Raw genomic sequence first — 13,855 nt, 5'->3', positions numbered from 1 at the left:
TAGAAAAGTGTTGAGATACGTCGTTACGACTTGGAGGAACTCTGAAACGTCGTAGGTGTGTTGATGAAACTCGGAAGAGAGAAGGTACCCGAATGCATAAAACACACTACTAGAAGAGGCGCTGGTTAACGCGCTTCTTACTGATGACTACACTGTTGAGTTGATTGCTGCAAATTTGGCGAACTTAGATGTGCCAAAGTAACCAATGTATCCACGTTTGTCTCACACAGGCGAATCGTTTAGTCAGATTACTGGGATACTTTAGAGCACACAGGACGTTAGGCACACCATCAAACACCAGCCAAATGTGGAATGTTCAGACGAAAGCTGCATGATCAGCTACCGCACTAGACTGCGTTTATATGTCTACAAGTCCGTCTGCCCCCTTGGAAGCCGAGTCACAGGAACGTTGTCTAAACGTATAGCTGAACATTGTCTCCCTGGCTTCATGAAGACAAAACTCTCAGCAGTTCCGTGCTAGTACAGTTTATAGGCACACGATACTCAAGTGATCCTGGAACGCCATTCACTGCTGTCCATGTCTGAAATTACCACGGACATCGAGAGTAGAACGCTGACTATGGTTATGATAATTCATAGACCTGAGTTGTACGTTCCAAAATGCCAACAAAGTATCTTGCTTAACATAGCATAGTCGGTTCGAATCTCCTGTCACTTGTCGGGAGATAACACAACACCAGTCGACCAACCCTCGTGATCCTGGTCCGCAGTGTACTCCAGACAATACACCCCAGATGTTCCACTTCGCCTTAAATCTCATGTTTACGTCTTCCATTATCCGAACATCTATGAGTGGATCGGTGTAGATTCACCCACTTAGGAATAGGGGTGAGCTCCCATGCCAGCTTAGTGCGAAACCGTTTGGGAATACAGTTGTATTCTTCACTGTGACAGGATGTTGCTTGCGGGCAGTAAACTTTCCCCCAGACGACCGCTGCCTACAGAATGCTGCCTTCACTCGAAAAAGGACGAGCTAAAAAAATTTGGTCTCTACTCCGATCTCCCACAAGTTCATTATTTAACATGAGTGAAATAATTTCGACCACTAAAATTTTCGCTGCGTCTAAAAATGCAACTGCTGTTTGCACCACTTGGCGGAAACACACAAAAGAGGAAGGAGGGCCATCCTCCACTGAGGAAGTTGGAATATTCCGGACAGAGAGAGACGATAAACCCAAATGGTATGTACTACTTGTTACCATTGGGTTCGAACATCATCGTACTGATGTACCTACCTCCAGCAGAATTCATTTTCTCGACCGAGGAAAGTAAAAAATATCCAGAAAGGTGTATATTTTGTTGATCGTAAATTTCACGGGACAGTCGACAGGAACAGGGAGCATCATTCACAATGGTCCATCCTAAAAATCAAACAACACCGGATTAAAAGACCCGCGTCAGTGGAAGGATGATGACGCTTCAAGTATCAATAGAACTGTGGCACGATTCGCGTGTATCTCCTGCAACGTTTCCTCCAGGAGGTGAGCAGGAAGTATTCTGAAAGTAACTATTCACTGCCACCACGTACACTTTCTCGACTGACCAAACATTCCTATCAAGATATAAACTTTTGAATATGTGGTGACAAACAGATGCGGATAGCCATAAGCGGACGGTTCGTGCTTGGAGTCTTGAACGTTAATGACGAGCGTCCATTACAATTTATGCACCTATGGAACTTGTCATTAGCACTACGTGATTCAGACTGGACAGTTTAGTCGGAACATCGTAAGTGCGGGGTGAAATCATCTTATTCAATCCCACCAACTTCAAAACATACAGTAACACGCCGCCTGACGGCGCAACAGTAGACGTATCCGAACAAACCAGTGCGATAACCTAAGATTTTCAACATCTTACAAACCTGATAACTTTCTCCGACCTATTACCAACCCGGTCAACCGCCGGTGATTGGTCTTGGGTTCAACGAAAAACCGTGTGATCATGAGGGGTTTTGTCAACCCGAATTTAAGCACAGAAGCATCGTGATCCACCTTAAGGGCAAAAACATCGACCACCATGAGCATGCCTGTATAAAATACGACGACTTTTATCAGTCAGGTGTATTTTGATAAGAGCATGGAGTCTTTTACAACGAACAATCGTGTTTATTTAAGATGTACTGAAGAATTAAAATCTACGATTTCGTCGCGATAAGCGAAGGTACACGTGGACCAGATAGTGCAGTAACAGCTTTCTGGATTGTATGCGCATTGCAGGAGATTTGGCACCTTGATGAGTATGCTGAAGGGTGATAAATATCAGTGCTAGTGAACGTAGTTTCACCGTTTCTGAGTGTCCAGCTATGTCCATCTTCTTGCCACTACCCCCAGAGCCTTCCACTGCTTCAGCTAATATAGCTGAGTGAGTGGTAACAGTGCAAAAGTCAGTGTGCTTATCTTCAGAATTACTGTCCATGAAGACTAGTAAACTCTGGCGAAGAACGAAGCGGATAGAATAGTATAGCTGTGCTCCCAATGAATAAAATAGGAGACAATTAATTCCAAACTGAAGGTCAAGAGTCTTCGGTTCCATGAAAACAAAATCATGACGATCATTTATGCTCAGGTCCCTCCATCGAACAGAGGAAAAGTGCGGTATTAGACGAGAAACAAACGCCGTTGCTAGGGTCTTATGTGATCAATGACTTCCTTCTCTCATGTCTAACCAGTTGCCAAGATTGTGTTATGATATTCCAAACTGGTGATGCATTCATATACTTTTGGGTTATTAATTCTAGTATTTTGGAGTAGTTTATTAGTGAGTTAGGGCTTGAATTTTGGAATGTATGGTACTTGAGAATCCAACAACTGCAAGTTGCCCTATTGTGTTGATCCAACTTCGAGGAACCCAAGGTGTCGTACTTAATGAACAACCAAACATTGCAATTTACTTTCTCGAGGACCTGACGAAAAATATGCTCACGGGTTGCATTAGACCTTTTAGGCTTCTCTAGGATAAAAACTACTCGTTCTGGCTTAGTATTGTTTCACAGTCTCCAGGCCGTCTGTATGTCTTTGCCCGTTTAGGACTGCCAGTGGAGCCCGATCAGATTAGACCCATATATGGGATAGTATCCACTGCACGAGTTGAAAGAAATGTAATTCTTCTTTGCGAATTAGATGCATTTTAAGTCAACTAAAAGCTTTTGGCAAAACGTTTGCTACTTATGCCTACACTTGGGTGTATATTTACATAGTTGAGACCTATTGGAACACGCTGCTTTTAGAGTGAACGATGGCCGCGAATACTGTTGACGAAGTTTTAGAAAATTGGATGAAGTGACTGGATGGCCACTTATCACAATCTAGTGCCCATTTTCTTTCGATGATTCCGTCCGAGCAAGGGATTGTGGTGAGTACCCCTGTATCACGATCGATGAGCGATCACAACAGTTAGTTCTGATGTGCCTAATCAGTAACAGCTGCCTGAGATTTTCACATTTCGGCATAATAGTAAAACTGCATTAGCAACATGGGAGCAATTTCAACGGTGTAAAAAATAGGAAAATTTGCAGTTAAAAACTCCGCCTGTAAGCTACTCATTAACTCTTTCGGATGGGCTTTTCTTCTTTAGAACCTGACTGATGTCTACTGATTGTGTCAGCGTGTCAAACTGGATCAAAGTCGCCTACTTACTGATTGCAGACCAGACTAAAACCTGGAGATGCCTCTCTCACTGGTGGTATTACCACAGCCCCACTGGAGTTCGTTAAGAAACACCGCGACCTATTGTCTGAACGAACTGCTGAATTTCGCTTCACCCATATTCCAGTTAACTACTGGTTTCTTTTGATGTGTGCTGCTCAGTGTTCAGTTGAGTCGATCAGGTCAAACAAAAAGCTCATGGTGGACTATGAAACAAAAATACATAGCCTCGCTAGTGATTCTTTGTGTAAGCTGAGAGTAGTTACGATTCACATGGTCACATTCGAATAACAGCTGGTTTTTCTTCAATTGCACAATCAGATAAAATGTTAAACAAAATGGTAAGTCCTAGTTGTGAATTCAGTTGGTTATTTGCTACGGCAGAAGAATTGACGTGAGGAAACTTGGATATAGAGTTGACTCTTACAACCTGGGACTTCGTGACTCGTTTCAACCAACCCTAATAGCGATCCATGTCCTGTCAGTACACATTCCGTTCTATTGGTAGATTTGTGCGTACCAAATCGAAACCGGCCACACCTTCATTGAACAGTTGCCCTCGAGGATCTGCTGTGAAACTTTGGGTGTTTATAGACAAAGGAGGGTAGAGAAATTCTGGGAGTGATTTTGATATGGCTTCGCACATTGTATGAAAATGGATACAACTGTCAACTTGTACTGGTAGATTCCCACCATATACAGGTACATTTTCATGTAACTGCGGTATTAACGAAACCCCAGGTGAGAGCGGTCCTCATCAGCTTCGCGATTCGCATCCTCCTCCCAGCTAGTGCTGTTGAGTCATACATAAGATTCCTGAGTTCTTCAGTGTCGGTGAGTGTTGTTAACGTCCAAGATGGTGTTGCCGACACAATATCTTTTAGCTGAACCAACTCACGGAGGGAACACTTTCACAACAGTCCTCAAAATTGTAGATTTTAACTGCTGATGGGAGTAGGTCGTTGTGAGTAAATTAGTCATATTGCCAAGAGCTATTTCTTACGAGTCGCACGCGCGTTTGCATGTGTGGAGCTGACTACTAGAGTCTACCGGAAATGCGGCACCTGCTCAACCGTAGGAAGCCATTTAGATATATTTCTGGGTTGTTGGAACAACACTCAAGTTGATACCAGGGAAATATTTATATAGGAACACCGCTGTGACCATGATGGAAAAGATTCTAGATGGGATGTAGTCTGAGTAAATAAAGTTGTGCAATTCCATCTTCAACATTGTGATTCTTGTCAAGGCGACGCTCATCAAAGTTATCATGCATGTAAAGATGTTCAGCCTGAAAGTGACAAGTGGAAGTACTGAACTTAATAAGCTTGCATCATTAAGGCTTAGCCATTCCATCGAAACCGCATCGAAGCCTATTGGTTTGTAGCAGAGTATTCACAAGCAAACGCGCACCAGAAGTAACCGGTAGTACATGGAGCAGGTGCAAGACCATTCATTTCTGGGTTCCACGCATACCTTCAAACAGCTATCATTAGGCGATCAGTAGAGGAGAAATAAGACAACCTAACCTCTTTCTTTAGTGTCGGTTTCAGATAAGCTAATTTCGTACTGACAGTGCAGTGATGATGAAGTTAAACGAAATTGCTTTCTACCCACCAAGAACCTTTGAACTGAGCAATCCATCTTACATAACCGATTTCATGCGCTATTTGAGCAATCTGAAATGCTTCGTGAGGATAACCTGCACCATATCGGTTGTAAACGTGGAGAAGTACGAGTGGCGATCGTTATCAATGACAATGGATGTGTTGATGAAAAGAAGTGAACTCAAAAGTCCCTCAACCTATGAACACATTTCATATCTGTCGAAGACAACCGCACGTAGTATTGAATGTAACCGCCTCATCAAACCGGATTTAAACCATGAATTGTGCACCTATCTGGACGTGGACGAACTTCCAAGGAGACACAAATTCTGGGAAGAAATTGGCGGAGTAAGAGACTGAAATGAACCCTCGCTGAATCTCTTGCCCATGATATTCTTCGACTAAATATACCGAACAAATCCCGCTCCATGTTTCCCTTGACACGATATTTGAGATATCGCTTTATCTTTCCCTAGTGGAGCACCCTTCGCACAAAGTCGCCAATGGCACATACAAGTAGAACACAAAGTTGACAGCAACTCAGGGACCCCACCTCTCTGATGAGTCCCGAGAAGGATGAAGCCGGTTGTAGGCTGTCGAATACTTTTTGGGTGTCGTATTGTTGGTGCGTTTCGTTCACACAAGCTGTGGTGTCTATGACAAATTTTTCGCCAACCGAACGACTGGGACCAAACGAGATTTGTTTGGCTTTTTAGAATGAGTGCACCACATGAAGTAGTGCGGTGATATAACTGACTCCTTTAAAACAAATATGTTTTGAGTTCGACTTCCTGTCATAAGTAAATCCGTCTCAACAAATTATTGTAAGGACAAATCTCACAACGAATTCCTTGATAATTCATGCCCCTTTCAGAACCAGCAATAAGCTGTGAATTCAGATTTTCAAGGGTGAATGTTTTTCCCCATAGATGATCCATGGGTATCAACGAATATCGTTCAGTGTCAGTCCTAGTGAGAGTTTGATTGATTACTGGTGGATGTACTGGTCATGAGGATGTTGGTTTGACAATAAGTTACTATGGCTTGCGTAAACCACCGCTGAGGCAGTCCTTAGCACTATTCATTGTAAAATGTTATAGTCAAACTAATGTCAATGCAGACAGTGAAGGCAGGGTACAAAGCTTGTTTTCTGTGATTGTTCCTCTTGGCTACTACATCACAACTTTATATGGTACCAGAAATCACTTGAAGAAGGTCAAAACCCGGGGTACATGCACCTTAGAGAAAAAGCATCTAAAGGAAAAGGGGGTCGGATAAGGGGTAGGGCAATATGTCACGGGATCAGGTAAGTGACGTCAATGTCAGACATGCATGTGGGATCGGTTCAATTTCAGAGGTCGCACAAGTTTCTTTGGGAAGCAAAGTTGTGGATACCCCATTGACCATTCGTATAGAGATGTCTACATTGATCAGTCAGAGACGTTCTAACCACAATCTCGCTGCAAAAAATTCTCTCCTCCTGCAGCGATTTTTCTCAAACAGCGCTTGACAACATACCGACAGATCACTTGGAATCACAGTGTTTTGATAGCCGGCCAAATAAGAGCAAGGTATACAAATTTTCAAGTTGCCCAATAAATGTACTGTTGAAGCTACCGAAGAGTTGCTGTGCCATGAAAACTTCGTAGAAAGAAACCCAACCATAAAACTTGTTCGGCATGCATAGTCTACCGAATTGGGAGAAATACGAGGATCAGTTAGTTGGATGGAATTCCTACGAATACTTCAGGAAACGTTTGGGTACTATTTCATCAGTTCCCCTGCTGTTGTAAAATGTTACGGGAGTTAAACAAATACACGCTTGTATGTGCTGAGACCACATCTTCTTGGTTGATAGATGAACTAAATCTGGACATTATTCAATAACAGCAAAAAACGTGAATGCTTAGAAGAAAAAAATAGACTTAAACATGCAGTTAGTACATGTCTGAACCGCTGAAACAGCCACGACCAACTATTCCAGTTACCGTATGCTCCTACTCGTGAACGGTTGTTGGCTCGTGCACAACTGATCAACCAGTCTCGAGGGAAAATGATTGATGGGGATTTTTAAAAACTATGGAATGCAATGGAATGGTTGTCACGTTGACCCCGACACACTCACTAAGCCCATAGCTAAAAGCGTGGCTTTGTGGCTCCGAGATGATCGTCACGGCTGTCACGTGAACAATGACAAGACACACAAGAATACCCTCTCATTCGGCTCCGTGTTCAGGGGGAAAATGGACTGATATGGAAACGGTATTATAATTTATACTTTTGATGACTGATACACATTGACTGGAAAGTATACCTGAATGATTACTTACGGAGGTCACGTATTGATAGAACTAAAGCTTTGGGAACCAAGTAAACTCCGACTGCTTCTTGAATGGTACATTGAACTGACAGATAGACGCCGGCTAGTTTTCTTTTTGTCTCTACCTATCACTCTCGTTCGCTTGTTTCCTTTGGCACGTTGATTCTACAGGTGCCGAAACAACGTGCGCCTGCCTCCCACCTATAGATACACAACACCCATACGGCGCAAGCCTGTGTGCGCCTCAAAAGCCGACACCGACATTTTCAGGCCGGCACTAAATCGCATTTCACTTTCCGTCTCCGTTTTCAAGCACAACCTGATGACATTGTTTTTCACCACAAAAGTCCACTTGCTGTTAAACCGGACGTAAATTGCATTGTACCGCCGTCACTGCTGGCGCTGCCGACACCGATCTATGCGCTCCTCCTTTGTTGAAAAAATGTGAAAATTGTTGTAAACCATGTGCGATTGTGCGCCAACGTTCTCGGTGTCAGATAACTCATCGAGTCCAATATTGGCGCTTTCGGTTGTTGTCATAGCACCAGAAACCTCCTTGAGCGGTTTTCCCGTTACACCATCCATTTCATGTGACTAGGTTTTTGATTACTGCTCGCCATTGCTTGTTTTTGCTCGTTTGTTTTGTTGTTCCAAATCCTACGGAGGGATCGGGTTCTTTACGGGTGAGCCAGATTTTCCGAACTGAAACCTTAGATTACATACAGACCTGACAAACAATCCGTGGAAGAACATGGCCTTCAGGTTTTAGCAGTTGGCTAATCAGAAATGAAGAACCTCGTTTACACTGCTTGCACACCATGGTTCCGTGTACGTTGGCGTACTTCAATGACTCCACAAAAATCAATCCCGACAAAAAATTGGAAACCGAAATTCATATGTTTAGTACCAATAATCCACACTTCTGGTACAGTGAGGTTAACACACAGCTGTATATCTGTAAAAGTTGGAACTGCCTTTCTGTTTCGAAGCGCATTGCTTGTGACGCTCCTGTGTACTTCACTGCACACTGCTTACTCCCTTACTATTCATAAATGAATTAGAACTGCTTGTGGTGGTTGAAGGGTTCGCTGAGCCTGACAATTTTTTGCGAACGTTTCATCACTGATCGAAGCGAAGTCATCAAAGTGTTGTCATGAAGCGGAGAGGAGCTGTGCGTCGGTGGGCTTCTTTTTATAACCTGTAACCCACATATCTTTTTCCGATTGTGCAGCCTACATTGATCTACGACCACCGAATGATGTTTAATTATCTAGGTAGATAGATATTTGTGCTCGCACACGGTTGTGCTGCAGATCACAGTCGTCTAATGTCTTCAGTTTTTCGTAGCAGCAGCTTCGTAGCAGCATACCGCCCCTCACTCATCCCGAGAGGTGTCTGAGGGACGTTCAGGGTGACGCGTGCCCAACTCAGTGAAGACCAGCCAAATAATGGCGATGGTTCAACTGGACCGTATCGACCCTCTACGGCATGTTCGTGTCCTGACTTGCTATGGCAATTTTTAACCACTGGTACTTGGGGCATTCGGGAACATTTCTGTTACCGTTCCTCTCCTACTCTAATGTTCGCACGACCTGTGACATAGTTATGAATGCGGTTTGCCAGCCTTTCACCTAAGGAATGCTCATTTCTGTGCACTGTGTTTCTGATCCAGTTTGCACCCTAAAGACTGTCTATCCATGCGGTTTTTCAAACTAATTCACGCACCGTGCTATTGTTGGCGGTGTACATCCGTTTTGCTTTGCCGACCATTTTTTCAGTAGATACAACTATAAGTCAGTGATAAGACCGTCTTGTTGCACATCTGTTTGTAGCGTCATTTGATAGACAGTGTTGAAAGAATATCCTGCAATCCTGGACACGCCCGTTTTTCACACACCCACGCACACACGCATACATACTCACACAAATGGGTAACACAGTTGATATTCACATTCACCGGGAAAGGGGAAGGTGTAAGTACATCATGAGTGAACCTGGGAATTCATGATAGTTATTGTGAGGGCACCCGGTGCTAGCTGGCTTATAGCGACGTCTCCGACCGTGCTGGTACCCTCATACTGACTAGTGGTAGCGCTCCCAAGATCATATCACTCTGGCTTTTCCTGGCGTCACATAAATTACGGCGACGTGGCTTGCCACACGTGTCAGGTTATCTTGCTAAAAATCACTAACTAGGGAATTTCTGACTCCAGTAATAATACGCAGAGTCCAATCTACAGATAACGTATATTTTTAGTCTCTTTTATGGCTTCTTGTGTAGCTGATTTAATCACTTTCAGCCTTCGTAGTCCAGGGACAATTGGGAGGCCGGATAATCAATTATGAAAAAAATTTGCTGCACCTGGTGACAATTGGGGCTCGGTTGGAGTTCATTTGTCCGCTCCGTTTCTGACACGTTACGCTCTACGTGTGTGGCGAAGTTCCCATCATGCCATCAACCACTCAACGCGAAGAGTGGCGACATAGGGGAAGTTTGTGGATAGGCTACCTGAATGACAAGCCCTCCGCCCAGGTGTGGTTTTTAACACCCATCCAACAGGGAACTGTTTTCGGCCTAATACTGACATGCCTCAGACGGCGCCATTCCAATTGTCCTGGGAAAATGGACTTTTTAAGGTTGGCGCCAGGACCATAGCGAAGGGCTCCAATTTCGCGGTACAATATCTAGTGTGTTTCAGTGAGCATGTGGGAAGAACAGTCAGTGGACTGTCCAGTGGTGAGATGGATTTCGCAGTTCAATAGAATGACTTATCACCTGGACAAGAGGTTGTGCATCGTTTGTTTGGCCAAGAACATTCTCTTTGAATCGATTTGAAAACTGGACCATGAAAAGCTTTTCTATTGTCATTGGTCAACGGCTGATGGTCGAAAGGAAATTAGTAGTACCACTTTAGCAATTTCAACGGTGCCAAAGCTGCACTGAATTGAAGTGAATATTCAAGCACAAATAGTTCACATTTCTGATAGATCGAATTGAGCTGTATCATGTGGGTCGCTCTTATCAAAATCCAATCTCTTGCACATCAATTTGGTTTTCATGGGGGACATCTAAATCCCAGCTGAGTGTATTTGGCAAATTATATGAAATTTGGATTCAAGCGTAACATGACGTTGTCAGAAGCTTGGGAACTGCGCCTACCTGATAAGCTCCAAGAAGAGGGAAACCGGTCATGGAGTGCCGAAGATTTTTCCGCAGAGTAGTTTCCTTGAAAGAAGTAGGTCATTCGAGGGATCTCACTAATTTGTGACTTAGCGCATAACTTCAAATGATGACAGTTTATTGTTTTATTTTGATTGACTTGGACGTGTTTCAGTAGTTTCGATTCCCAGTCACCGGTTAAGTAGAAGTATGAAAAATGGAAGTTCAAAAATTACATCGTGGACCGTGGACCAGGTGGAATTGGTCCCGGTATATTTGATGAAAATCTAGTGATTGTACCATTATTTCAATGAACTTCTCTGGAGGCTATTTCCACTGCCCTAATGTGACGACATTGTTCGAAAGGTTGGTGGCCGGTAACCACAGTGCTACGGAAATAGTATTCTACGTTGCTTGTAGCTATTCCGAAATTTAACCAGGTTATTACAGTCAAATCCAACGAACTGGTTTGCTTCAAGCACATATAATAATTTTTTAATGAATTTCGTCCATCATGCCTTTTCAAAGTTTATTCCGAAAATTCATGTGATTTTGCATAATCTCTGGATGAACAGATGCTAGAGACGACGTCCATCCTTAAACTGTTATTCCTTCTCTCAAATTGTGTGCAGACGAATGTTCCCCTCGTTCAAGGTCAAGGTCAGTGGACTGGACGCAAATGCAAAGTATATTATGTTGTTGGAGCTCGTCGCCAGAGATGAACACCGGTACAAATTTCACAACGGCAAGTGGACTGTAGCTGGGAAGGCAGATCCGGAGCCAGTCAGGAAGCACTACATCCATCCAGACAGCCCAGCCACAGGAGAAGATTGGATGCACAAGTCCATTTCGTTTCACAAATTGAAGTTGACCAACAATTCGACTGAACGCCAGCCATTTGTGAGTACAGGTGCCACTTTTGGTACCGCTTTCCTTGCTGCCTTCTACAGCACTTAGACGTTGTTTTTAAGAAGTTATTTCATGCACTGATTAGCAGGTATCCGGAGTGTAAGATTCAAACGTCCAACTAGCCCGTCAGATCGGGTTGGTGCTAAACTCTGCGCCATTTGATAGATGGGCTAAAAGAGGGTACACAGCTATATGATCTCTCTTGGTCACGTTAGCAGTCAAGCTCCTGGTTGGCAGGAAAGTCTTTCTGTAGTCCCAGCAGAAGGAACTCACTTTGAAGACCCTCTTTGCAGACTGGTGTACAATGAGCCGAGTTTGGTGAGTCCCCACAATAGAGACAACCATGAATGGATACTCGAACCGTGGAACATATAGGTGGGCGAACTCAAGCGCAAGATGATATAACAGGAATAATTGAAATTAGTATGAAGCACATCGACCGAGAAAACTGACTCGTGATAGAACTTGTAGAGGAATGCTGCTCAGCAGTATGTTCTGTTTCTAGTGAGGTAGAAATACATGTTGGAACTTTCATGTCGTATAGTCTTTTTGTTTCAGAGGAAGTCACTGCAAAATGATTACCTGGAATTTTGCATTCCAGAGCTGGACCCAATCAGGATACAAATCTTAGATTCCCGGCCATATGCTTGTCACTGTCCTTCGCAGTGTAGAATTTCGCGGATCTGAAAACTCAGTCGATCTTGACGGAAGTGGTCCTTACATTTTATTCTTGTACCTCATAACCGGACAAGAAACCTCCTAGTCATGCACGTTCTGATGCTAATTTCAGTCTACAATTTTCGTTACCTAGAGAAGCTTCAGTAGATGTTACTTCAGAAACACTTGGTCGTTGAGATATGTATTCGAACTGATCGCGGAATGTTTTCGTCTTGGAGCTTAGGAACTCACTACTGCAGGAAGGTGCCTGACGATTAGAATCATAGAGCATTGGGAGCTGTTGCGATAGCACACTTTCAAATCCTACCAATGGCTTTGTGTTTCAAGTTGCATCAGTCTACCTCTTTTCCGTTCTTGAGTGTAATCGATTATCTTCTGAATCGTTGAATTACCCTTCATCTCACCGGCAATAATTTGGTTATTCTTCGTACAAACTAGTCGTACATAGTGATGATTGTTACGGACGAATGTCGATAATACACGGTGGCAGTTCGCTCGTGCGAACTGAATCGTTCAAAACAAACGTGAACCAAAGTGACTGTTGCAAACTCTGTTCAGTTTCATTTCACACATTCCGAGGCGTGAGAAAGTCAAGTGAGCGATAAGTTAACACTAGTCTCGTAGCTTCGCGCGATGTCAACATCACCGTGTCGAGCACCCACTTCCTCTTATTTAACGCTTGTGCAAATGCACATTTGATTCAGTGAACGGATTACTGATGTGTAGGTGTGACACACGAGTGAGGCATCAGGGAACAACAGGACGTCTGTTGAATGATGTAAACAGACATCTGGATAGTTGTGAATCGGTGAGATATTCACGCAATAAAATTATGATCAGTGTCAAATGTCTGTCACCCGAAGTTCAAGATTAGGGGCTGAATTCAGTCCAGTTGTTTCATCAGAGCAGATAGCACCGGAGATCTTAGTGCTAAAATGACAGGGGCTATGCTATATTTTCAATAGCCTAATAGGTCTTCTGTATGGACAAACGTGAACCATTGTTTCATATATAACATAATTCGCCATTGTTTCGCCATGTAAAATCTAGCAAGGGAACATAGAATTTTGTTTTGAAAACTTGAGGTCCTTCAACTTCAGTTTCATGTACAGAGGAATTTAGGTACATTTCAAAACTTATTTTAGTTTAATAAGGCTAGACTTGAAATAAGCTACAACAAAAATGTCGACAAATACACTCACTTGCGAATCAATTTAGTGTTTGCAGAAGATTCAAGTGAATCTTTCGTCTAAGATGTTCTTCAACTGAATGTGTCGAAGAGTTTTCAACAAGTTTGTGTACAAGTAGAACATACGTTTGACGGAAACTTGGGGACTGCGTCTACCTGATGGGTCCCAAGAAGGGCGTAGCTGGTCGTGGGCTGTCGACGAATTTTCAGCAACCTTATGAGCAGTGCATTACAAATATACATGTATCGCAATATCTCGAATATCGATATCGAATATCGTAGTGACTAGAATATCAGGTGGCCTGGTGCAGCACATTCAGTTGC

General features: G+C 43.3%; 1 protein-coding gene across 1 annotated transcript in view; it reads left to right on the top strand.

Moving 5' to 3' along the window:
- Positions 1–13,855, top strand: part of T265_09372 (hypothetical protein) — a gene marked incomplete at both ends in the record, with an annotated part of 34,100 nt that overhangs the window by 6,343 nt on the left and 13,902 nt on the right. Inside the window, one exon of the mRNA XM_009175415.1 lies at positions 11,388–11,655. Coding sequence (XP_009173679.1) covers positions 11,388–11,655 — 268 coding nt within the window. The remainder of the gene's footprint in view (positions 1–11,387; positions 11,656–13,855) is intronic.

Source organism: Opisthorchis viverrini (assembly GCF_000715545.1).
Source record: "Opisthorchis viverrini unplaced genomic scaffold opera_v5_271, whole genome shotgun sequence".
In the NCBI taxonomy this organism is placed as follows: Eukaryota; Metazoa; Platyhelminthes; class Trematoda; order Opisthorchiida; family Opisthorchiidae; genus Opisthorchis; species Opisthorchis viverrini.
The sequence above is the reverse complement of the archived record's forward strand: the minus strand, read 5'-3'. Positions and strand labels throughout refer to the sequence as shown.